Source organism: Bombyx mandarina, chromosome 16 (genome assembly GCF_030267445.1).
Source record: "Bombyx mandarina strain Sakado chromosome 16, ASM3026744v2".
Taxonomy (NCBI): domain Eukaryota; kingdom Metazoa; phylum Arthropoda; class Insecta; order Lepidoptera; family Bombycidae; genus Bombyx; species Bombyx mandarina.
Genome location: NC_143222.1, coordinates 11,385,731 through 11,413,349, shown reverse-complemented (window position 1 = coordinate 11,413,349; position 27,619 = coordinate 11,385,731). Strand labels below are relative to the sequence as shown.

General features: G+C 42.3%; 1 protein-coding gene across 16 annotated transcripts in view; it reads left to right on the top strand.

Moving 5' to 3' along the window:
- The window catches only part of Cngl (Cyclic nucleotide-gated ion channel-like), a 205,462-nt gene that overhangs the window by 116,586 nt on the left and 61,257 nt on the right, over positions 1-27,619 (top strand). For 14 of the 16 annotated variants that reach the window (XM_089733633.1, XM_089733632.1, XM_089733641.1 and 11 more), the window contains exon 2: positions 14,205-14,362. In XM_089733633.1, the coding sequence (XP_089589759.1) occupies positions 14,205-14,362 (158 nt within the window). Of the gene's footprint in view, positions 1-1,917; positions 2,164-14,204; positions 14,363-27,619 lie in introns of those variants that run through there. The other 2 variants (XM_089733639.1, XM_089733640.1) reach the window with 2 other exon arrangements.

Genomic DNA, 27,619 nt, shown 5'->3' with positions numbered 1-27,619 from the left:
GAATGGCGTCACCCAAAGCGTTAACACGCTCAAAGTTGATCGACTGAAAAAAGTCGATCGCTAGAGCGAGATTTTCGGACGCGGTCGGAGGGCAGGTCGCGGGGGAGGGACGTATCGCGGGGGTGGGACGAGTCGCGGGGGAGAGAGTTGTAGCCGTGTTCGTGTACGGCAACGGTTTAGCCCAAGCCGAGACGCTGGGCACCGACGCCGGCACGAAAGCAGGCTTAGCCTTCGGCACAGAGGGTACCGTGGCTTTGATGTCTGGGCCGGAAGCTCGGAGGCGGTTTTGACGGGCGACGCGGCGATTTATTTTTGGAGCTCGGGGGCATCCACGGTAGTTCGCGGGGTGACCTTGTGTTCGGCACAGGACACAGCTAGGCGGTTCCGTCGCGGTTTTTTGGTCGCGAGCGCAGAGGGCCGTGGCGTGATCGCCCAAACACTTAACACATCGGGGGCGCGCGTGACAGTTACGGGAAGAGTGCCCGTACAGTTGGCAGTTATGGCACTGACTAGGAGTGCCTTTTTTATGGGGGACTTCGACGGCAATACCGGAGAGCCTACAGACGGTTCGAATGTTAAAAATTTGCTTACCCTCGGGGGTAGGCTGGAGGGCGACTAAAACCATATTGTATGGCTCCCTACCGCGGCCGGTGTGCATGCGGTGCACGGAATTTACTGGTAGGCCTTGTTCTATCAGATCTGCCTTGACGAGATCGGCATCTAGCTCCTTCGGGATTCCACGTATGACAACGCGGAGTTCGCGCTCCTCCTGGAGCGTATAAGTGTGGAAACTTATACGCTCCTTTCGGAGGTAACTTGAGAGGGCCCTATGGTCGTCGGGTGTCGTTACTTTTATTTGAATCCCGTTGGCGAGATTACGGGCGCTGGCAAAATTAATATTTTTGGCCTTAAGGGCCAGGGAAACTCGGTCCCAAGCTGCCTTCTCTTGAAGGATAACCGGGGGAGGGGTCTGAGTTTTAGATTGCGCCACCGGTCGCGGCGACGGAGTGGCACGGGCTGGAGGCGCAACGGGAGTCTGAGGGCGGGGGCGCGACGCGTTCGCGGCTTTGCTAATTTTAGCGGCCGCGAGAGCTCGAGACTCCGCGGCACGCTTCTTACCCTTTTGTACCAGGGTGAATCCATCCGTCGATGAGGCGGGGGCGAGGTCGACCTCCATCTCCGAGTCAGAGTCGGAGGACGAGGAGGCGGGCGCAGGTGACCTACAAGCAGGAGTTTTGGAGGGCGCGACGGAGGCCGCGGATGATCGCGCTGCTGGAACGGTGGCCACGGCGGACGACGCAGTAGTTTTACTCGCCAGTATAGGCGACGCGGGAACGGCAGGCACGACGGAGGCTGCGGTGCTCGATGTAGACGCTTTGCACGCAGGTACAGGCGACGCAGGAGCAGCGAGCACGGCGGAGTCTTCGAGAGAGCTCGCAGTGTGATTGGCCTTGAAAGCCAGAAACTCTGAGGCGAGCTGTGGGTGACGAAGTCGGAGGAATTCCACGAATACAGCGTCCATGATCGCTGAGTACCCAGGTGGGGCGGCCCCGGGTCTTGAAAACACTCGCCTTGCGGCGAGGCCCCAACTTCTCGGACCTGAGCGGTTCTATTGAACACAGGTGGCAATGCGGCGCGATTACTACAGGACAAAGAAAAAGCACAACAAAACAGAAATTACAAAAAGAAGCAAAACAAATAAATACTTGCAGGAAAACACTTTGTCGGCAAATGTTCCACGAACACAAAAATAACTAAAACAAAACAAATAAAAGCTTCCAGGAAACACACTTGGTCGGCAGATGTATCACAAACACAGGCCGCGCGAACAATGGCCGGGCTAACAAAAGCCGGGCGAACAAAGACCGGGCGATCGAGTGGACGATGAGCACGTCCGCACGTGACGGGTGCCTCTATCGGAATGGCACATAATAATATCTCCGTTGTTGCATCAGCGTTCATTATTATATCCATCAAAAAGACAAGTGAAATAAGCACATATCTCCGTTGCATCAAAGTTCATTATCATAAAACAAATCAATACGCTAAATCATCAATAAAATGTAAATTCCTGTAAATTATATCGTTTGATGAAATAAAAGTGAAATTTGACACTAAAATATTATGTACAAAGAAGAAACTATACCGCTTATAAGGATACAGGTATGTAATTTTAATTGATTTAAATAGATTTTTGTGTTTGCTTATGATTTTGATGTCTACAATTCAAGAAAACCGAAAAAGATACTATATAATATATAATATAATATAAAATACTATATAATTGTGGTTTGTTAGTAAAGTTGTCCCTCGCTTTCGCGGGATATATATAAGTCAAACACACCAATTCCACAATATCTATGATGTGTAAAATATTAAAATATAACCAAAAGTAAAGTAAGCAACGCTAGGCACTAGGAGATACGAATTAAAACTAAAATTACGTTTTTACAATCAACTTAACGCGCGAATCTTGTTGCATGACGTCACGGGACACCTGATCGTTCGGGAACTCCGATCGCATCCGACGACACCCGAGTGCGACCGAGTGTTACACGCTACATAATATAAGATAATGTATTATGGAGTATTACAATTTATGGTTTTATTTGTTCATTTAATATGGGTTCAAATAAAACTTCGTATAGTTGTAACCATGTTAATACAAGTAAAATGCGTGTATTTTAAGCAAGCAGGTATTTTTATTTTACACTAGCTGACCCGGCAGACTTCGTAGTGCCTCAATCGATAAACAAAAGACCTAAGCTTTATTTAATTCGGAGAATTTTCATATTTATCTACCTTTTAAACCTTCTCTGGTTTCGACAAATAATTTAAGACCAAAATTTGCCAAATCGGTCCAGCCGTTAACGAGTTTTAGCGAGACTAACGAACAGCAATTCATTTTTATATTTAAAGATTATATGTGGTTAAGGAGTATATTGTGGTTATTTTATGGAAGACTATATTATGTAATAAATGTTGTATAGTATATATATGCGTTATATTGTTTTATATTCATATTTTTTTATTTACACACATTATTAAGTCTTTACCTACAAAGTTGCCGTATAGTTATATCCAGAAAGTTAAAGACATTTTCTGCCTCTGGGTTATTGAAATGTATTCCTGCCTAGAAGTAGTCTAAGCTTTGGAAAAATCAAAAGTTTCTCGGCGTCAAGTCTGGTGAGTATCGTGGATGACGCAAAATCTCCAACCCTAGCTTCTATAGCTTAGAGAACTTCTGTGATGCCATATGAGTTCGAGCATTTTCACGTAAGAGCAGCGGGCAGGAGCTACAAATCAAGGATGAGAGAAATTTCGCAAGTTTCTCCATCATTGTTTGCAGTTCCTCACAGTACACAACCGCAGTGATGCTGGGGTCATTTGCTAAGGAGCTGTGTTGAATCATTTCGGCACTAGACACCCAACCAGTGACCACGAATTTGTAGGGTTAAGTTTTTATTTGGTACAATGCGTAGGTGCTGAACTAAGGTCTAACCAACATTTTGACCACTTACGATTATTAAAGAGAATCTATTTTTTACCGCAAGTGACAATGCGGATTAAAATCCTTTTGTTTCTGTGTCTGTGAAGCAAACCAACCGTTCGTTGTATTAGCGATCTTTCTGTTCTTGCTTCACCCACTTATAAAGGTTTTTTTACTTTGCCAATTTTACTCAAATGGACCAAATTTTTTTTTATTGCCTTGTTTACCGGTGTAAAATCCTGTCGTGCGGTCGTCGTGCCGGAGTCGGAGACCGGAGTGGATCCCGGCGATCGCACGCAGGGTGGACTGGGGGCCCTTCCATGCCCTGCGTCAGTCTCTCACGCAACCCGTGGTCAAGCACGTACTGTGCTCCGCGCTTTATTCAGGTATTGTCATGATTTTGCCTCGAACTTCCTACCCCACCCAATCCCACTCTCAAAATAAATAAATAAATATGACAGTTAAAAAAAGGAAAAGGGTTTTGTCGGCGATGCCCCATTCCACATTTAATGTGGATTTCAGCAATGTAAGGGGCCTACATAGTAACCTCGACGCCGTACACCATCATCTTGAGACGGCGCAGCCTGCCCTCCTTTTTCTGACGGAGACACAGATATCTGCTCCGGATGACACTTCGTACCTTGAATACCCCGGCTACGTATTGGAGCACAACTTCCTACGTAAAGCCGGGGTGTGTGTATTCGTCCGGGCTGATGTCTGTTGTCGCCGTCTACGAGGCCTCGAACAACGGGACCTGTCCATCTTGTGGCTGCGCGTAGATGACGGGGGTTGTACCCGAGTCTACGCATGCCTGTACAGGTCCCACAGCAGTGATGCAGGTTCAGCTCTGATAGAGCATGTGCAAGAGGGGACTAACCGCGTGCTTGAGCAGTACCCATCTGCGGAGGTGGTGGTTCTTGGAGACTTTAACGCTCACCACCAAGAGTGGTTGGGGTCCAGAACCACTGACCTCCCGGGTCGGGCTGCCTACGATTTCGCCCTGGCCTACGGCTTCTCCCAGCTGGTGACACAGCCCACCCGTGTCCCAGATATTGAGGGGCACGAGCCCTCCCTGTTGGACCTTCTGCTGACCACCGATCCGGCCGGATACAGTGTGGTGGTCGACGCTCCACTTGGATCGTCTGATCACTGCCTTATCCGTGCTGCGGTACCGATCTCTCGTCCTGGTCGTCGAATGACGACCGGGTATCGAAGAGTTTGGCGGTATATGTCAGCAGATTGGGATGGGTTGCGTGAATTTTACGCATCCTACCCATGGGGGCGGCTCTGCTTTTCCTCTGGTGATCCTGACGTCTGTGCGGACCGACTTAAAAACGTGGTGCTTCGAGGGATGGAACTGTTCATTCCTTCTTCCAAGGTGCCGGTCGGGGGTCGCAGTGGACCCTGGTATAACAATGCCAGTCGGGACGCTGCACGCCTCAAGCGGTCCGCATACGCGGCATGGAATGATGCCAGGAGACGCCAGGATCCTAATACCTCTGAGGAAAGGCGGAAATTTAACGCCGCTTCTAGGTCCTATAAGAGGGCTATTGCCAGGGCGAAGTCGGAGCACGTTGCCAGAATTGGCGAGCGACTGAAGAGCTATCCCGCCGGGAGCCGTGCTTTCTGGTCGCTCGCTAAGGCTGCAGAAGGTAACTTCTGCAGGTCTAGTCTCCCACCACTACGCAAGTCCGATGACAGTCTGGCCCATAGTGCGAAAGAGAAGGCTGACCTTCTGGTCAAACTCTTCGCCTCGAACTCGACTGTGGACGACGGGGGTGCCACACCACCGAACATCCTCCGGTGTGATAGTTCCCTGCCGGAGATCTGCTTTACACAGTGTGCAGTCAGGCGGGAACTCCGATTCCTGGACGTCCATAAGTCGAGTGGGCCGGACGGCATTCCTGCTGTGGTTCTGAAAAGGTGCGCCCCTGAGCTGACGCCTGCGCTAACGCGTTTGTATCGCCTCTCTTATTGCACTAACAGGGTTCCGTCTTCATGGAAGAACGCCCACGTCCACCCTATCCCCAAGAAGGGTGACCGGTCGGACCCATCGAGCTATAGGCCTATCGCGATAACTTCCTTGCTTTCCAAGGTGATGGAGCGAATTATAAATATACAACTCCTGAAGTATCTTGAAGATCGCCAGCTGATCAGTGACCGACAGTACGGTTTCCGTCACGGTCGCTCAGCTGGCGATCTTCTTGTATACCTTACTCACAGGTGGGCTGAAGCCTTGGAGAGCAAGGGCGAGGCTCTTGCTGTGAGCCTTGATATCGCGAAGGCCTTCGACAGGGTCTGGCATAGGGCACTTCTGTCGAAGCTACCATCTTACGGAATCCCCGAGGGTCTCTGCAAGTGGATCGCTAGCTTTTTGGATGGGCGGAGCATCACGGTCGTTGTAGACGGTGACTGTTCTGATACCATGACCATTAACGCTGGCGTTCCACAAGGTTCGGTGCTCTCCCCCACGCTTTTCATCCTGTATATCAATGACATGCTGTCTATTGATGGCATGCATTGCTATGCGGATGACAGCACGGGGGATGCGCGATATATCGGCCATCAGAGTCTCTCTCGAAGAGTGGTGCAAGAGAGACGATCAAAACTTGTGTCTGAAGTGGAGAGCTCTCTGGGGCGAGTCTCCAAATGGGGTGAATTGAACTTGGTTCAATTCAACCCGTTAAAGACACAAGTTTGCGCGTTCACTGCGAAGAAGGACCCCTTTGTCATGGCGCCACAATTCCAAGGAGTATCCCTGCAACCTTCCGAGAGTATTGGGATACTTGGGGTCGACATTTCGAGCGATGTCCAGTTTCGGAGTCATTTGGAAGGCAAAGCCAAGTTGGCGTCCAAAATGCTGGGAGTCCTCAACAGAGCGAAGCGGTACTTCACTCCTGGACAAAGGCTTCTGCTTTATAAAGCACAAGTCCGGCCTCGCGTGGAGTACTGCTCCCATCTCTGGGCCGGGGCTCCCAAATACCAGCTTCTTCCATTTGACTCCATACAGAGGAGGGCCGTTCGGATTGTCGATAATCCCAATCTCACGGATCGTTTGGAACCTCTGGGTCTGCGGAGGGACTTCGGTTCCCTCTGTATTTTGTACCGTATGTTCCATGGGGAGTGCTCTGAGGAATTGTTCGAGATGATACCGGCATCTCGTTTTTACCATCGCACCGCCCGCCACCGGAGTAGAGTTCATCCGTACTACCTGGAGCCACTGCGGTCATCCACAGTGCGTTTCCAGAGATCTTTTTTGCCACGTACCATCCGGCTATGGAATGAGCTCCCGTCCACGGTGTTTCCCGAGCGCTATGACATGTCCTTCTTCAAACGAGGCTTGTGGAGAGTATTAAGCGGTAGGCAGCGGCTTGGTTCTGCCCCTGGCATTGCTGAAGTCCATGGGCAACGGTAACCACTCACCATCAGGTGGGCCGTATGCTCGTCTGCCTACAAGGGCAATAAAAAAAAAAAAAAAAAAAAAAATTGTAGGCTGACGAGCATACCACCTGATGGTAAGTGGTCACCGTCGCTCATGCACGTCAGCAATGCCAGGGGCAGAGCCAAGGCGCTGCTAACCATTAAGTACTCTCCGCGAGCCTCGTTTGAAGAAGGACATGTTATAGCGCTCGGAAAACACCGTGGAGGGGAGCTCATTCCAAAGCCGGATGGCACGTGGCAAAAAAGATCTTTGGAAACGCACTGTTGATGAAAAGAGCGGTTCCAGATAATATGGATAAACTCTGCTCCGATGGCGGGAGGTGCGATGATAAAAAGGAGATGAGGGGATCATCCCGAAAAACTCCTCAGAGCATTCCCTATGGAATATTGTTTTGTAGCTAACGTTGAAACCTGTCGCCTACTCAGTGGTAGATTGACTATTGTCAGCTTTTATAAGCGCGTTTCATTTATCATTGTCATTAACTTTAGATTTCGCGCGACAACGGGTTTCATGTTTTAGATCAAAATGATAGTGTCGAAAAGGATCAAATTAATAACGAGTCGTGCATACTTTTGTAGTGTTTGCTCCGTACACGTCATTAATGTTATGAGCTGTTTGTGCGGCACTGCTACCATGACGGAACTTGTATTCGAGAATCAATAGTATTTTTATCGTGTCCATATTGATTAAAAAGCTACCAAAAAAAAAAGCCTCATTAATAACAAATGACCAAATGCGAATAGAATAATAGTTCCAATTTTTTTTAATAAGTTCTCCAGTCTCTAGTTCCCAAAGTACCCCTAATTTTTGCTCGAAGCCATATTAAACCTGTATAATTTATCACCAACTATTATTTTTTTAATAAATATAAACCAAACGGCGTTGTCACTATTATATACTGCCACAAAACTGGTTAAGTTTTTACCTAACTACCGTTCCGTTCTAAATATTTTATAATCACTCCAAAGTATATTTCTCGTCCAAACAATGTAAAATTCATTCATCATCATCATCATCATTCTCCTGTCCTTCTCCCGGCTACCTGGGGTCGGCGTAACATGTTTTCTCCTTCCATACTCCTCTATCATTTCTTCGCTCACTCTCCTCTTACACATATCGTCTTTCACGCAATCCATCCATTTTTTCTTAGATCTACGTCTTCCTCTATATCTTTCCACATTCATAGTTAACACTAACCTCATTTTCATTTTGTCTCATCACATGACCATACCATCCCAAACGCGTACTTCGCAGCTTCTCTGTCACAGGTGCGACTTTTAAACTTCCTCTAACATGTTCATTCCGTATTATATCCATTCTCGTTACTCCACACATCCATTGCAACATTCGCATCTCTGCTGCATGCAATCGCATTTCATCCGCCACTTTAGTCGTCCAACAAGCTGATCCATACAAGACAGCAGGCCTTATTAAGGTCTTATATATCTTCCCTTTTAGGGGAAGATAAATGTGTAAGTCACACGTGGTGCCCGTAACCTGCCACTATTTCATCCATCCTGCGTCAATTCTGTGCCTCACAGTACAGCTCGCCGTTACTTTGGATTACAGACCCTAGGTATCGGATGTTTTGACATACTGGCAAAGGTGCTCCGTCGAGAGCAATGGGTGTAAAATTGGAGAGACCGCCAAAATCACAGAACAGACTTAGACCAACAATGTAAAATTATTACCACAAAAATTTAATAATACTATCAGGTTCTCATGAAATTTTACTGGACTATCCATACATTTATAAGCCTACCTCTGCCTTAGTATTTTATGTGTGTGTATCAAAAACTCACGATACAACGAGAAAATCCTGGACTGGAAATATCAATGAAAATATTGTAAAGTATTTTGAAGCCCTTTTTTAATAATTTTGACAATGTCTTTGATTGTAAAGGACCATTAAAATTTGGTCCATCTGATCATTACCATCGGCCATAGATGTCCCTTGTTCTCGTAAAAGATAGCATCTTTTAGACCGGAATACGGTGATCCCTCTTCTTATACGTTCACTTTTGACAAAGGGGTCATGGTTAATTGCGCTGCATTATTATTAACCAAAGCAGCTCCCACGACGCACTTTCACTTCGTGCAGTCTTCAACTTCTCTGAAACTTTGAACTATGGAGGTCCGTGTCACAGCTTTGATGAGGTCTGTCTATTATATGACCGCGTGCCCTCTACTTGTATCACACTTTGATTACTTCGTTTGAAAAATTGGCAGACCCATGCATGCTCACATTACATTCTCCCTCCAGAACCAACCAGGATAAGATTAAGTCACTGTCCGGGTTTCAAGTCTTCCGTGACAACGAGAACTGTAAGATACATTCCCGATCCTGCGGACAGTATGGAAAGCAGTCGATGTCGCCCAAAACACGTCATTTCGGATCCTCCCGATCCACTAACGGTGCTTTTAGGTACCTCAACACCAGTCATCGTTCTCGTCGAACCCGTCGCTCAAGGGCTCGACGAGTTAACCCACAGACACAGCCTACTGAGTTTCTGGCCGGATCTTCTCAGTGGGTCGCGTTTCCGATCCAATGGTAGATTCTGCGAAGCACGGCTCTTGCTAGGGTTCGTTCGTTGAAATTCTCGTAATTGCAAAATAAATAAAGGCGATATTGAAACGTAAAAGTGTTATGTTCTTGTTTATGGCCCGTTTCCATCTCGGTGTTATTCAAAACGAAGGTGGCCTCATGATTCAATGCGTTATCATGGTTGTTATTAATCGTAAAAAAACTAATGAGGCGTCTATTGAAATATCGCCGACTCCGCTTATGATGCTATGAGACAACGTAGGTATACTTAACGGTAGGCTGCGGCTTGGCTCTGCCCCTGGCATTGCTGAAGTCCATGGGCGACCGTATTCACTCACCACCAGGCGGGTCGTATGCTCGTCTGCCTACAAGGGCAATAAAAAAAGATATAAAACGATGTAAATTGATATACCTATATATGGATACGGCTCGACAAAAAACAAATAAAATATTTGAATTCCAGTTGTGAAAGAATTCTCGTGACCTTTTTTTTGAGATACAGAACGTAACCAAACATTTTCATGTCTTATTTCTGGCACGAAGCAGTTAAGCGTTCCGGTTTGAGGGGTGGGGCAGTCGTTATAGAATACAATTGACTCTTCATCCCTTTGTCCGTTCACCCACTTAAGATGTAAAAAATATATTCACAAAATCTTAAAAAGTAACATTCCAGAATACACAGTCAAATCATTGTAAACTTGATTCCCTTTATTCCCCAAGTTGCAGTCGCATTTGTAACCTTCTGAATTTCACCGAATCTAGAGCGCGAAAGTTTTAATTGGAAATATCTTGATCCAGCGGAACTTGTCCGCATTCAGAACACCTCAAGATGGAAGTAATTATAGGTGTAGTTAAAGTTTTAAGTAATCATTTGAACGTCCGGTAAGTTAACGAACCAGATATATTTTTGGATTTTGCACGATTACACTTGTAGTGAATGATCTGACGCCAAACCTAAGCAATAAAAAAAAAAAATATACAATTATAAAAAATATATTTAAACATACATATTTTACTGGTGGTAAGACCCTTTGTGAGTCCGCTCGGGTAGGTACCACTTGTGAGTCCGCTCGAGTAGGTACCACCACCCCACCTATTTCTGCCGTGAAGCAGTAATGTGTTTCCGTTTGAAGGGTGGGGCAGCCGTTGTAACTATACTGAGACCTTAGAACTTATCTGAAGGTGGGTGGCGCACTTACGTTATAGATGTCTATGGGCTCCAGTAACCACTTAACACCAGGTGGGCTGTGAGCTCGTCCACCCATCTAAGCAATAAAAAAAATTAAAAAAAAGTACATACAATATACAAACCTGGGTAAGTGAGAACTGGATAAGTGAGAAAACTCTATCATCATCATCATCATCATCTTCAGCCTTTATCTGCCCACTGCTGGACATAGGCCTTCCCCAATGACTTCCACATAATGCGGTCCTCCGCATTATGTGGAAGTCATATTATTACTCTATAAGTGAGAGTAATAGCCAGGACCCGTCATTTTAAGCTCCCAAAACCTCTATTAGCGAGAAACAGAAACCTCTGTAAGAGAGAGTCGTTTTACCCTCATGGACCTCCTCTATAAGCGACAGTCGAGCTTTATTTATTTATATTATTTAATATCAATAAGAATTTAATAAATGTAACATCTGCTATTTTAGGACTCATTCTTAACTTTTGCGGAACTTCCTTCCATTGTTTTTGTATTGTTTTCTCGTCAATATTGAACCTATTCTATTTCGTGGAACTAAATAACGTTGATAATTTATCACGTTCTTTCCGAATGGACACGTGTGCCTGTGTACCGTCCTGTTTGTCGGATTTACTCAGTTTATCGTTAATCAATTGCGAAGGAAAGTTCCGTTAGCATCATGTATAAACGGAAAATTGAAGTACTGTCATTAAGTGATAAACTTAAAATAGTGAATGCGTTTGAATTCAGAGGGAGCATTAGCGAGAAACTCGGGTTAGTGAGAACCCGCCCGCCACCGGAGTAGAGTTCATCCATACTACCTGGAGCCACTGCGGTCATCCACAATGCGTTTCCAGAGATCTTTTTTGCCACGTACCATCCGGCTATGGAATGAGCTCCCCTCCACGGTGTTTCCCGAGCGCTATGACATGTCCTTCTTCAAACGAGGCTTATGGAGAGTATTAAGCGGTAGGCAGCGGCTTGGCTCTGCTCCTGGCATTACTGCAGTCCATGGGCGACGGTAACCACTCACCATCAGGTGGGCCGTATGCCCGTCTGCCTACAAAGGCAATAAAAAAAAAAAAAAAAAACCTCTATAAGCGAGAATGAGATTGTGCTCCCTTGGACTCTCGCTTATCCAGGTTTGACTGTATTACATTTTATCGTCTACTAGAGAGATTGATGCAATCCTCTTCAATCTCGTTTACGAGGCTCCTGAAACATTGAAACAGCTAGAGCTCTGTTTAAACCTCGGATTTTATTTAACATTATTTAAACAGACGAGATTACTATACGAGATCACGGCCCATCAAGTTTGAAGTGGTTACCGGACTCCGCAGAAATCGTAACGGGAAAACTGCCATTCGCCTAGAAAAATCAGTCTCAACTGTCTATAACTGTTCTCTCACCCTAAAATCTAGAAAGCGTTACTGCTTCTGTGAGTTCATCTACATTAATTGACGTAAAAAAAAAAGTTAAACTACATAAACACTGCGGTTGGAGAGGCTTTATGATAGGAGGATCCCACAAAGAAAATAATTATATAGTCTTTGGGAGGTAAAGACAGAGCGAAAATCTTCCACCGTGTGGTCAAAATTGCTCGGTAGACCAACGATCCAAATGTTCATGTTCTGAGCTTGTATGTATGCAAGCTTAGTTAGAGATTCAGGTATCAGTCAAATATCTTGTGTTCTAATCACAGATAACCCCGTTATGTGTGGTTCTAATACAAGTCTGTCATTCCGCTGACAAGTCTGTCAGAGTATTAATATATTTTATGTAAAAAATCCAATTTATCTGTGATATTCTTTATTGAGACTAAAATTATTAAATAATTTTGAAAATACATTACAAATGATTTTTCATTTCTAACCTACGAATAAATAAGTCTTATTCGTAGTTACTAACAATTATCCAGTGTTCGAAATCCGACTGTAATTCATTAAACAATAAAGTTTTAACGTTTTTGCATGTTGTGTTCTTTTCGTTTCTTATGCATTATTTGGCCAGTATATTCCAAGATATGAACTGAGCATCTTGAAGTATTTCGTACACTCAAATATATATTTTTTTTTTATTGCCCTTGTGGGCAGACGAGCATACGGCCCACCTGATGGTGAGTGGTTACCGTCGCCCATGGACTTCAGCAATGCCAGGGGCAGAGCCAAGCCGCTGCCTACAAAGTACACAGTATTTTCTTCCGGTTTTGATTTATATATTTATTAATAAGCAAATAAAACACAAGTATAAATTCCTCCATTGTTTTTCAACAATTTTATGTTTTGTGTTAAAAAAACTTTAGTCTTGTCGGTAAACTAAAATTAGAGATATTCAATATATTTTTTTCTCAAAATCTTAACAGCGACAGCGATGTGAAAATTTAATATTTGAAGTTTTATGTGGCTCAGTTATTGTGGTCGATTTGCGATCATTGGGTAAACACTACTATAAATAACGGCTTCTACGTCTTATGTATGTTTATTTGTCTCGGGTTTCCATCGGTTTCTACTCCTACTAAATCAATCGCTAGTTGAAATACTATCTTCACTTTGTTTACTGAAGTTCCTCATTTAAATCCAGTCAATATCGGTCCTATAACTGAAACGGTCTTGCTGTTTTATCTTTTTTATATTACATTTTAAGCTATTGCATAACTTTTTTCGCAGGTCTTTGAGCGCGGCGATCGAATCGAGAAATTCCGTAACGAAAATAAAACCTAACACCCCCCACTCCGCCTAGTATGTAGCTCACGTTCAACACATTCACACGTTGCGCTTGTGTAGTATTTGTAAATAAGCGCGCGGCGTGACGTTGCACTGCATGCGCATCATGGAAAGTCTGCCCATCTCTCTCTCGCGCGGTCTAATTTATGAGTGTGAAGGGGACACTTAATGTTTTGCTTTTGTTAATGTTTATAAATATAGCGTGGTCTTATTTTATTATTGTTTTAATATTAAATTACTGTTGTCTACTTATAATTGCATAAGTTGATAAAAAATGGTATGCAATAGCTTTACCTCGGCAGTCCCCGAGTGCCACACGTGTTTTTTTTGCAACGTCTTGAATGCCTCAGAGACTGAACACTACCGCGTCGTGCAAATTTCAGACTACACGTGAACCTGTAGACGTTTATGAGCATTTAGAACGATTCCGATCCGGAATTAGATTCATTCGCGAAGCAGTTACTCTTGAGTTGTTAGGTCTCCTTTGGAGGCGCTCGGGTAGCTGTTAGCAAGTCCCAACTCTCCTGGCTGAGCCCTTGCTCGCCCACTTGTTCTGAAACTGGAAAGGCCTCGGGCTACCAGTAATCCTTCAATCATAAAAAAAACGAATCTACTGATTTAATTCGATACAACATTGACAACATACTTCAATTACTTCACTATTATCAGTGATTATATTCCTCGAACGATTTCCATCAAATCTATTATGGCTTAGTTTATTATTATTCTTCGTGGGAAAGTCAGTCTACAGTCAACTCATGAATGCTACCACCCACAGACATACAGTCTTATTAATATTAACTTCTCTCTCTTTTAGGCAGAAGAAGGCACGAATCGCAACTCAGAAGGTGAAGATAATGATGGGAGCGAGCCCAACGCCGGCTCGTCCAGGGTGCTCTCCGCGGCTACCTCTCGTGAAGACGACGATGACTCCAGCAACAACATCAGCAGTGAAAACAAAAGCCCCGGTCAGAGGTTAGTCATAATTTTATACAACAACCTTTTCGAGGTCTTTTACAAATAGGATAACATGAATTTGATTTTTTTTTTCTTTTTATTGCTCGTGTAGGCAGACGAGCATACGGCCCCCCTGATGGTGAGTGGTTACCGTCGCCCATGGACGTCAGCAATGCCAGGGGCAGAGCCAAGCCGCTGCCTACCGATAAATGTTTATATTTATCAAGCACGACTAAAATCTAAATTGTAGAACGAAGTCTACAATCCCAGGTCCGTATCTCCTTTGCGGTGGACTAAGAAAGTCTAGACATCTCGGTCGTGTGGAAGCGGTAACTTCAATTTGATTTAGTGTTAGAAAGATATGGATATACATCTAAAATGTCCTATTAACATTCTAAAACTGCCTTCATTATTTTCTGTGGAGCGGTCTATGAACATTAGCTTCGTAATAATTGACAATAATAAACTTGTAATAGCGAATTAGTCGTAACTAAACAGATTTAATATTGGTAAGACAGATTATGAGGATGTACCACATCGTGGCTATTTCTAACGCGTTGCGATTTTCGACTTGAGGGTAAGACAGACACTATTATAGAAAATCGAAATTTTGACCATATCGTCATGATAACCGCCTTATCGTTGCCGCCGCTGACTACTCCCCGAATCCTGATCATGCAGGAGCCAGTCACCGTCGACGCCCTAGACACGTCCTTACGGATCCATCAGATCCAATAACTTTTGCATTAGACGCCTTCAGCTCTAATACTAGGAGCAGGCTTAGGGACCCCGGTAACCGTACTTGTCGAACTCGACAAAGAGGTCGACGTGCAACCTAACCCATGCATCAGCCCGCTGAGTTTCTCGCCGGATCTTCTCAGCGGGTCGCGATTCCGATCCGGTAGTAGATTCATTCGCGAAGCAATTGCTCTTGAGTTGTTAGGTGTCCTTCGGAGGCGCTCGGGCAGTTGTTAGCAAATCCCGCCCCTCTTGGCTGAGCCTTTGCTCGCCCACCTGTCCCGGTGAAACTGGAAAGGCCTTCAGGCCACCAGTAAACTATCAATGATAAAAAAAAAAAACTTTGACCACATGTCACCGAATGGGTGACGGCATTTACGTGGTGACATCTATAAAATGCGCTGAAAAAGTATAACCTCGATACTAATTAAGAAATCTTGGTATAGGTGAAGAAAGTGCGAATAGCATTAAAAAAAGTCGATGATATGACTCGAAGTAATGTCACAACCCAATTTTACATGAACTTGATGATGACCGAGCTTAGCTGGTTTTTTTGTTTTTGGTAACGCCATCTTGTTGTGTCTTTAAAGCGGCTAGTTGCCCTCAATTAAGAAAAATAGTATTATTATTCGCCAATAGATGTCGGGAAGAGTCATAAAGTTGATTATCGATAAAGTTGATTATCGAAAACACGAATAAAACAACAATTTCTGAAAATAAATCGCAGCTAGATCGATTTAGCGCCCCCGAAATCTCCTGTATACTAAATTTTATGAAAATCGTTGGAGCCGTTTCCGAGATTCAGATATATCTATACTAATATTATAAAGAGGAAAGATTTGTTTGTTTGTTTGTTTCGAATAGGCTCCGAAACTACTGGACCGATTTGAAAAATTCTTTTTCCATTAGAAGCCGACATTGTCCCTGATGAACATAGGCTACTTTTTTTATTTTATTTTTTATTTTATTTTTTTGGTTTCATGTGTGTTTTAATGTTTCCGAAGCGAAGCGAGGGCGGGTCGCTAGTATATATATACAAGAATTGCTCGTTTAAAGGTATAAGATACTAATAGTAACACATTCGATGTGTGTTTGTCTTAAGAGTGTATTCGTGTCGAAGTACCCCGCTGTTCGACCACGCATGTAGTATGTGTTCTACAATAATGAAGTACGAATTAATTTGTCGGAACGCAAATTAGATATGTCGATCATCGGCTCACGCAGTCTATACGTGTCTTTGGCGCCCCGTCTCCCTGAAAACCAGCGCTGGTTATTGAAGTTCAACTAGCAGACAGCCAGTGGTGGATTTACACTAGGGGCAGTCGGGGCAAGTGCCCAAGGCGGCAAATTTTTTAGGGCGGCAAATTTTTGAAAGTAATAATTTTTTTTTTAGTCTTATCAAGATTGCTCAATATAATTAATTAATTCTAATAACTAATAATCTTCTTTTTAATTGATAACTCAAGAAATTCAATTCATACATTATTTGTGAATTATAATTTTGGCAATTTTGGTAAAAATTAATAATCAAAATGATTTAATCAATTCATTTCCTTCGAGATTTAAAACAATAATCGATTTTTAGATTTTCTGTAATTAAAGAAATTTTATTAATTTTTTTTTTATGTAATATAATAATGAGTCACCCTTAGTTAAAATTTATAATTGTTAGAAAAAAAAACAAATATTTATTTATGTTTTTGGAATAGGTTTAGGTAAAATTCCAGTATTGGGGTGGATTTTTTCCGGTGCCCAGGAGCGACATTAAGTTTAAATCCGGCCCTGCAGGCAGCACCGGATTTACGGTGAAGGACTCGCATACTTTTAATATAACGTTATTAATTCCTCATTCCTTAATTTTTTTATTGCTTATATGGATGGACGAGTTCAAGCCTCATCTGATTTTAAGTAGCTACCCGGAGCATAGACTTCTACAGCATAAAAAATAAATGCTACCACCTTGAGACAAAGTTCTAAGGTCTCAGTTTTAAAAGTACATCGGCTCCTCCGCACTTCAAAGCGAAATGCACTCCTGCTTCTCAGCCGAAATAGGCGGGATGATTCCTACCCGTGCAGACTCACAAAACGTCCTACCAACAGTAAAAAATTTAAAGTTATCCAAGCGGTAGGCAGCGGTTTGGCTCTGCCCCTGGCGTTTGCATTGCTGAAGTGCATGGGTGACGGTAACCACTCACCATCAGGTGGGCCGTATGGCTCGTCTGCCTACAAGGGCAATAAAAAAAAATGCAAGCATTGTTTTTGTATTCTATCTCATTATCATCTCAATACGTAGCTCCAATTGTTGTGCATATTACTGTCGATGGTAGATGCCTACAAAACCTACCTGTTAGCGAGTACTAAACATTACTCGCAGAGGTTATTGGTACCAAAAGCACAACAGTTGCCTACCAAAAAGTCAGAGCCACCCGTCAATAGGCAAAGCGATCGAATAAACTTAATTATAATACAAAAAAGGCTCTCATGAAATCGAATTCTTCGCTCATATATCTCTATTGCGTTCTTTTAAGATGCTTACTCTGATTACATTCGGTTCAGGACTATGAAAAGAGCCGAGAAGATTCCGACGAACGCGTCTTATTTCGCTTATTGAAATTCAAAATGGAAATCGGATTCTATCGAACGCTATAAAAATGTACCAGGAAATCGAATTGGAAGTATTCAGATTATGAATATCTATTTTTAATACAGCTTATTCGGGTACAAAGTTGAAGCTATTAACACGCTGACTGCTGCGTAAGTTATCCATACCCTGCATGGCACATTATATTTGTTAACACGCTGACGGCTACGTAAGTCACTCGTGCCCTACGTGACGCACTGAAGTAATTATGTCGAAAATCAGTGAGCGACCGTGCCACGTTTTTTCTAGACAGACTGTACTCCATGTAAGCGGAGTAAAATGTCCCTTCGGAACAAGGTGACACTTTACAAAACTTGCATAAGGCCCGTCATGACTTATGCGAGTGTAGTGTTCGCTCACGCGGCCCGCACACACATAGACACCCTCCAAACCCTACAATCCCGCTTTTACAGGTTAGCCGTTGGAGCTCCGTGGTTCGTGAGGAACGTTAAGGTACACCACAGCCTGGGCTTCGAATCAAAACAGAAACAACAAAAATCAGCGACGGAACGGTACTTCGATAAGGCTATGCGTCATGATAATCGCCATATCGTTGCCGCCGCTGACTACTCCCCGATTCCCAATCACGCAGGAGTCAATTACCGTCAACGCCCTCGACACATCCATACGGATCCATCAGATCCAATAACACTTGTATTAGACGCCTTCAGCTCTGACACTAGGAGCAGGCTCAGGAACCCCAGTAACCGTAGTCGTAGAACTCGACAAAGAGTTAGATGTGCAACCTAACCTAAACATCAGCCCGCTGAGTTTCTCGCCGGATCTTCTCAGCGAGTCGCGATTCCGATCCGGTAGTAGATTCATTCGCGAAGCTTTTGAGTTATTAGGTCTCCTTTGGAGGTGCTCGGGCAGCTGTTATCAAATCCCACCTCTTCTAGTAGAGCCTTCGCTCGCCCCCTATCCTGGTGAAACTGAAAAGACTTCCAGGCTACCAGTAATCCGTCAATCATATAAAAAAGTGCCATTTTAAAATTATTTTCTTAACATTATCTATATCTATACTAATATATAAATCTACAGTGGTTTTTACGGATGTTCCGGTATAACTACTGAACCATGCATCCGATTGACTTGAAACTTGGTATCCATGTAGAAAATACAATTGTACTTAATGGATAGGCTAATATTTATATGAGCGTTGGACTCCCTACACCAGTTGTGGGGGTGTTAATGATGAGAATTTTTGTGGGGATGAGAAATAATAATGTTAATTTTAAATGCCCAGCGAAGCGAACGGGTACAGCTAGTAGTACCTTATATACGTACAATACAGAACATGAACTGTATACCCTAGAGTGATGTGAATTCGCAGCTGACCTTGTTTGGAGATCAAAATGATGCTTATAATACACGCGATTACCTTACCGATCGCGACATAAATTTTATTATACAGAGATATCGAAAACATGAGAACGTAAACCTCACCGTTTATTTTTAAACTTTATCACTTGTCATTGGACAACGTAAAGGTCAGGTAAATGTCAATACACAGTGAATCTGCTACACGAATTGCTCCAATACCAGTAGACGAAAACATATTTTTATACTACCCGTCAGTACTTGAAAAGATTGCCCTCATTTTACGCGAGATATGAATAGGCTAGGCTGGAATAGTACCATCTAACTCTAGCCGTGTGTATCGTAAAGGGAATAAGGAGGGAATGAGGTTTACCTGGATATTGTGATTTCGTGATCCTCCTTGTTCGAAGAAAATAAAAGTCCCGAAAGTTGCGGTGGACAAGCTTACGGCCCACGTGGTGTTATGGGGCTACACACAGACATCTACAACGCACATGCTGCCACCAAACTTAAAACATTTTATTTTATTTATTGCTTAGAGGGTGGACGAGCTCACAGCCCATCTGGTGTTAAGTGGTTACTGGAGCCCATAGACATCTACAACGTAAATGCGCCACCCAACTTGAGATATAAGTTCTAAGATCTCAAGTGTAGTTACAATGGCTACCCCACCCTTTCAAACCGAAACGCATTACTGCTTCACGGCAGAAATAGGCAAGGTGGTGGTACCTACCCGCGCAGACGCACAAGAGATCCTACCACCAGTAATAAGGTCTAAGGTCTTACTTTTTATTAACAATGTTATCAAATAAGTTCGGCGATCCTAATCCGGTATATTTGCTCGTTTTGAACTCACTGCTTGACCCTGGACTGCGTATTTTTATACATTTTGTTACAACACTATTAATTTGCTAAACAGGGAATGTATGTTATATTATTACAACACTCTACTAATTTGTTTAGACAAGCATTGTAGATCAGCTAAGTTCAGTTGTTTCGCGTAGAAATAAACTGTCTGTTACGCCGGTAAGAGTAACACCATCTATCGCCGAATAGCCGAACGAATATCGAAGATCTAGTAGAATCTAGAACGCTCGAGAAGTACAACGCCATCTATTGTCAGATAGCGGAAACACACAATACTTGACTTGCGTGGAATATTCTTGACGATTCTAGGGATTTCGTCTCGACCATAAAAGCGTTGTAGAGATGGCAGCAGTCAGTTAATAATCGTAACTAGGTACTCGAAGCGAAACAGCGAACGGATCACCTGAAGCGAAGCGGAAGAAGTGAATTGAGAGTTTTAAAGTGTTTGTAAAATGTTCTAAGTGCTAATACAGTGTTAACTTGTACTGCGGTAGACTTTTTTATTTATACCGAACCACGGCGCGTAACTTAACATTTTAGTGAGGGTTTTTTTTTAAATAAAATAGTGTTGTAAAAGAGGATTGTGTTTTTAAAAAAGACTGACGCTGGTCGCCGCCTAACAGTACGCTGTCTTGTTTAATACACTTTTATTAGCTTCATACGTATGTTAGTATTTAACAGAATCTTTAAACATGATTTTGACCCCCTTCAAAACGTTGGATTAACTTGGCATATTTTGGCATACTTATTAAAGACATACTTTGGCATACTTAAAGATATGCTTTGGTTTGGCATACTTATTAAAGACCGATGACAATTCAATATTTTAAACAGTTAAACCCGTTATTTACTTTCGGCAGTCAAAACAACAAAATCATTTGAGCGTTTTGTTTTTTTCACTCAGCAAATTGGAAACTTGTATTTGCCTGAATTTACATTAATAAATAATTTATGATACATAATCCTACTTAAACTAAATAATGAAAATGAAAAATAAATAAAGGTTTAACAAAAAAATAAAAAACACGCTTTTATAGAAAATCCAACTAAAAACTAGAAAACAAATTTACTATAAAAAAAGTGTGGGGTGTTGTTTTAAGATATTATCAAAATGATAGTCCTTCTATTCATATCTAATAAAATATTTGTAGCTATTGACATCATGCATACCACACTTTTTTTAAATAAATTATTATCTATTTTTAGTTGGATTTTCTATAAAAGCGTCTTTTTTTGGTTTTGTTTTTTTTAAACTATTATTTACTTTTCTACTGCCATTCTAGATCTAACAGCTAACGGCGCACCTGGTGGTGAGTGGTTACCGTCACTCACAGACACCAGCAGTACCAGGGGCACAGCCAAGTACAAAAAATAATGCTCAAATCTAAATAAATAAATAAAGACGTTATTAAATTTGCTGAAAATCAGAAACATTATTTGTGATTTCATAGGAATATAAGGAATAGGGATAAAAACATTGCGAGAACTTATAAAAGGCATATTCGTAGTATCAAATATTTGATTCACGGTCGACAGGTAGGATTGCGCTCTTCCAAAACCAGTCAATTATATCCTTGGCCCGAGAAAAAAGGAACTTCTATTTCACTCATAACATTTCCCTTGAGAAATTTTTTAACCTTTTTCGCAGAGAGTTGTAAATTATCGCATCTTTTTTTTCGGACCGGTGCCGAACCTCCTACGCGGTCCCCGCGCCTAGGGGATGCGCGGGGCATGTGGGACTTGACGATCTACAGATGTTGGGAGCAGATCGCGGGCCCAAGGAGCTTTAGAGCCCTACCGCACCAAACGACTCCCCTGCACTCTTACACTCGACGTCCGATCTCCGCCCGGGGTCAGAACCAGGGCTCAGAACAGAACCATGGGCTCCAGGAACCACTTAACACCAGGTGGGCTGTGAGCTCGTCCATCCATCTAAGCAATAAAAAATAAAATAAAAACTTTTTACCCCTAGAAATGCAAAAAAATCAATACTACTAACACACTATCACCGATTGACTCTACAAATACGCGCATGAAATAATAAATCAGAATGGCAAACTCGGAATTATAATACGTCAAGTGTTTTCATATTAACAGTGTCCCTGGCCTAATAAATGCATATAAGGCTTGGTTTATTGATGACTCATGTACCCACGGACTCGCATTAAGCACTCGGGCGACGCAAAATTATCGAGATTCACAACCGATGGCATATACTAGTCTTTAAACTTTTTTTTTTATTGCTTTGATGGGTGGACGAGCTCATGGCTCACCTGGTGTTAAGTAGTTACCGGAGCCCATAGATATCTACAACGTAAATGTGCCACTCACCTTGAGATATAAGTTCTAAGGTCTCAGTATAGTTACAACGGCTACCCCACCCTTCAAACCGAAACGCATTGCTGCTTGACGGCAGAAATAGGCGGGGTGGTGGTACCTACCCGTGCGGACTCACAAGAGGTCCTACCACCAGTAAAATAAATTTAATAATTAAACGGGACTCAAATAAAGAATTTCTTAAATTTCCCAATTTTTTTTAGTTTATTTCCGTGGGGTCTTATGAACATACGGTCCACTGGAATGGTCACTCGCTCATAGATAACAACAGTGCAAAGCCAAGCCACTTTGCTGCTGGTAAACAAATCGCCCTGCCTATACCTGCTCTGCATCATCATGCGTTCCAGTTTAAAAGGCAGCAGTACGGATAACAACACGTCCTACCAGCAGTAAATTATGGTAGGCGTAAGGCGATAGGCGTAGTATTCTGGTAATAGCCTCAGAGAACGATATTACCAATTCTCTAGTGAACTATTTGGTCACCATTTAGGACTGGTTTCCGAAAATCATTTGGGAACCGAAACTAAGATTTATTGTTTCTGAATCCATTCATCACTACTCGCGACACATGAATGGATTTCACAGACAATACCTGAAGAGTACGTGTTTCATTTATTCATAATTTGACGTAAGACATCTCCAAACGCTTGAGCAAGGAATTTAAGACTCTGTTATTTAAACAATGCCCTTTATCATTAATGCATTGTGTTGTTTCAAGGCATTAAGTGATTTTGTTTGTGGATATGATAATATGGAAAGGAAAATGTATTTTGTATGCAAAATCTGTTTTATTTCAAAATACAAAAGGAATAAAACATAGTGATTTAGATCGAGTGGATCAATTTTTATTTTATTTTGATTACCACACTACTGAATGAGCTCACGACCCACCTGGTTCTAAGATTCATCCGAAGCTCTTAGATATCACACAATCACACGCAATGTGAGAGCCGCCATCCACCTCCCATATATTTTTACTTAAATTATTTCGTGTATGCTTTTTTATTTATTTATTTATTACACTTCATGTAAAATTTACAATGGCGGACTTAATGCCCAAGCCATTCTCTACCAGTCAACCAAAGGTAGTGCAGATTAAATAATGGTAGGTGCAATGAATGTTATATTTTATATAATTTTTTTCCTTTTTATTTGCGAACGAACATTTATTATATTACACTGGCACTAAATTCAAAATAAAATTTATAAAAAGCAATTATTAAAAAAAAGTTATCCCGGTTTTTTTTTGCTGACTATTTGCGCTCCTTTGTGAGTAGCGCCCGGGGCTAAATCCCCCCCCTCCACACCCTCTCGCCACACCACTGTGTTGTAACACCGCACATAATAAATCCAGTATCATCCAGTAAAACAGCTAATGATATCAGAGATAGGATTACTCAAATTTCTGGAATTTACCACGAACATTTGAAATTAAGCCGGGTTAATTCTCTTCATCCGAAAGTCCAGTAATCTCTTAATCGGATCAGAAACTATTTTTATATCCTGACTAGCTGACCCGGCAGACTTTGTAGTGCCTCAATCGATAAATAAAAGTCCTAAACTTTTGTTTAAAATAAACTTAAAACAAACAAAAGGAATCCGTCCGACGGAGGACACATCAAAGGACACACAAAATTGTTTGTTTTTATATAATTCCGAGTATTTTCATATTTATCTACCTTTTGAACCTTCTCTGGACTTCCACAAATAATTCAAGACCAAAATTAGCCAGGTCGGTCTAGCCGTTCTCGAGTTTTATCGAGACTAACGAACAGTAATTCATTTTTTATATATATATAGATTAGTTGACGAACAGTTAATCGAAACAAAAAAAGTATCTTTTCGCGATTCTTAGGTTATTTTACTCAATTCAAACATACATAAACACAAGATTAAACCGAATTTTTTTTTTAATAATATTAAAAATAGCGTCCTTAAACTGTATTTGACTAAAGCGGTTTTGGAACAGTGTAGGGTGAGTTTGCTTGAGTTGTATCGCCTTACGTATTTTTTTTTCATTCGAGTGAACGAATCGTTGGAATAAACTAACTTTTTTTACTGGTGGTAGGTAACCTCTTGTGAGTCCGCACGGGTAGGTACCACCACCCCGCCTATTTCCACCGTGAGACCTTAGAACTTATATCTCAAGGTGGGTGGCGCATTTACGTTGTAGATGTCTATGGGCTCCAGTAACCCCTTAGCATCAGGTGCGCTGTGAGCTCGCCCACGCATCTAAGCAATAAAAAAAAGGCAAGGTGTAATTTTTTCGATGAATTTAGGGTAGTTTTCCACATGTCCGTCTCCCGGGAACACTTTCCGGGAAAAAAACCTGAATTTCAATTGGATGAATGCAAAAGGCTGACCGTGAATGTTTTATGACCCGAGACGCTTAGCTAAATATATTATTATTAACTTTGTTGATGTTGACGGTGCCTATGTGTTGCTGATATCGCGAAACAGCGTGACTACGGAAGCCCAGAGACGCGAACGCTGCCTTGAGACATGAGGTCCAATTGCCAATGGTATTGCATTACGGTTATTCCATCTCTTCTTTCTTGTATCAGGTCAATTGATGCAGTTCTTCGGTAATTGAATAACAACAGATGGGCCGTGTTTGTTATAGAAATAGGCTGAATTTCTGGTGGCAGGACGTCTTGTGAGTCCGCATGGGTAGGTACCACCACCCTGCTTATTTCTACCGTAAAGCAGTAATGCGTTTCGGTTTGAAGGGCGGAGCAGCCGTTGAACTGCAAAAACTGAGACGTAAAATTCATGACTCAACGGCATTTAAGTTGTAGATGTCTATGGGCTCCGGTAACTACTTAACACCAGGTAGGCCATGAGCTCGTCTACCCATTGAAGTAATAAAAAAACCTAAACACATAGGTGAGCAGTACGGTCTAAAACCGCTATTACTCCTCCAAAATTGTCTAGTTTTGGAGGAGTAATAGTTAAATACATTAAATAAAGTAGTCTGCGGTATGCAGCGGCTTGGCTCGGCCCCTGGCATTGCTGAAGTCCATGGGCGACGGTAACCACTCACCATCAGGTGGGCCATACGCTCGTCTGCCTACAAGGGCATTAAAAAAAAATCGTTACTACACATCACAAATACGTCTTCATTCGCTTCAAAGAGATTTAAATAACCCGATTTTTCGATATAAATTGACCAACAGACATGTCTTGTTCAAGTTATTTCTGTTCGAGTTCATTTATCGATTTCTTTATTCTGGGATCACGGACGCGACGGTCCGTATATACATATATGTAAACGAGAAACGGCTCTATTGCCAATATAAGTTTGTATGTCGATAAACTGTATTTATCGCAGTCGTTAAAGCTCAAATTTGTCCGCACGAATTACGGAATTAGGCTTCCAAGAATGTGACATGTACCATTGGCCGGTCGCGTGTTAGGTAACAGTGCTGATAACATATCGATGGTAATGCATTCTTTACTGGTGTTAGGGTAAATCTTGAACCCGCGATGAGTAGACACTACCTTGCCTAGTTTTGCCCAGAAACTGTAATAATGCTGTAATTTACAGTAATTTACTGGTGGTAGGACCTCTTGTGAGTCCGCGCGGGTAGGTACCACCGCCCTGCCTATTTTTGCCGTGAAGCAGTAATGCGTTTCGGTTTGAAGGTTGGGGCCGCCAGGCATCCAGGCTCCTCCAAGGTTCGTGATAAGGACCAGTCCTGTGCAGTCTGCATCCAGCGGTTTCGAGAAAACTATAACAATCCTTACCCAAATACCATCAGGTCTCAATACGAAAGTCTTTGATCAGTGTGTGTTGCCAGTGATTACATACGGCAGTGAAACAAGATAGATGACAGTGAGGCTTATCAGAAGTCACCCGAGGAGCAATGAAGAGGAGTTTCCTCAGAATTTCCCTCAGAAATCGAATCATGTATGAGGAGATTTGTAGAAGAAACAAGGTAACTGACACAGTGCCGAAATATTCCGTGGTTGAAATGACAACAGACAAGGCATTTCGCTTGTGAATGTTAATGGCCACTGGCCAAATTGTCTCCGCACACACACAGCTCCGAAAACACAGCTTAAATAAACTACACACGACTTTTTTTTATTGTTTAGATAGGTGGACGAGCTCACAGCCCACCTGGTGTTAAGTGGTTACTGGAGCCCATAGACATCTATCTACAACGTAAATGCGCCACCCACCTTGAGATATCAGTTCAAAGGTCTCAAGTATAGTTACAACGGCTGCCCCACCCTTCAAACCGAAACGCATTACTGCTTCACAGCATAAATAGGCAGGGTGATGGTACCTACCTGTGCGTACTCACAAGAGGTCCTACCACCAGTAACCAGTTCTGCATTCATTAAAAAAGATATGTGGTGTCGTGGGATACTGGATAGGAACGAAGTTCCTTATTATAAAAATACTAATGTTAAGTTATATTCGACGTATAAAGAAAATAAAACTGGAGGACTCGCAACAACCCACGATCATTCTGTAACGTGCGAACTTATTGTGGTACACTTCATTCACGGTTCTTTGCATAAGAGTCAGTGTATTGCGCAAACAAACGCTCTGAGATCATGGTCAATGAATGATAAAAAAATATGTTATTTTTTCTACGTTATTACAAAGTTAAGTCGTACACTGTGTGCATCACTACATAGTATAAAACAAAGTCGCTTTCTTTGTCCCTATATCTGTCTGTCCTTGTGTATGCTTAAAACTTTAAAACTACGCAACGGATTTTGATGCGGTTTTTTTTATAAATAGAGTGATTGAAGAGGAAGGTTTATATGTATAATAACACTATTAAATAGTGGAGAAATCAATAATAAATTACAGTTTCCGAAGCGAAGCGAGGGGGGGCGTTAGTTACTAATAAAAATCTTACCTTACGGACGTTTTTTCTCGATTAGGGTACCTCCGCATCATCCCATAAGGAACTTCGTTCCAATAATAAAATAAAAATATTGTCACTACGATTCGATTATTGAAAACTTGAGAAACACATTCGTTAGGATAATCGAATAAAGATTTCGTTTGGCTAATTTATTCCGACGGCATAATTGAGTTACTCTGAAATGCCCCGCTGGGCGACAAATAATTCAGACAACGCGGCCGCAGATCGAAACACAGACAAACAATTCGTTCAATCATAATTCGATTGTGTGAAGCGTTAAACACGGCATATATTTTTTTATCGAATTTCCATTAAAATTTTCAATTTGCAGTGAATTATTAATAGCTTCGTGTGATTTGCTTCAAGTTTTAGGTTTTTCGTGTTTCATATTTTTTTCTTTATTGCTTAGATGTGTGGACGAGCTTGCAGCCCACCTGGTGTTAAGTGGTTACTGGAGCCCATAGACATCTACGACGTAAATGCGCC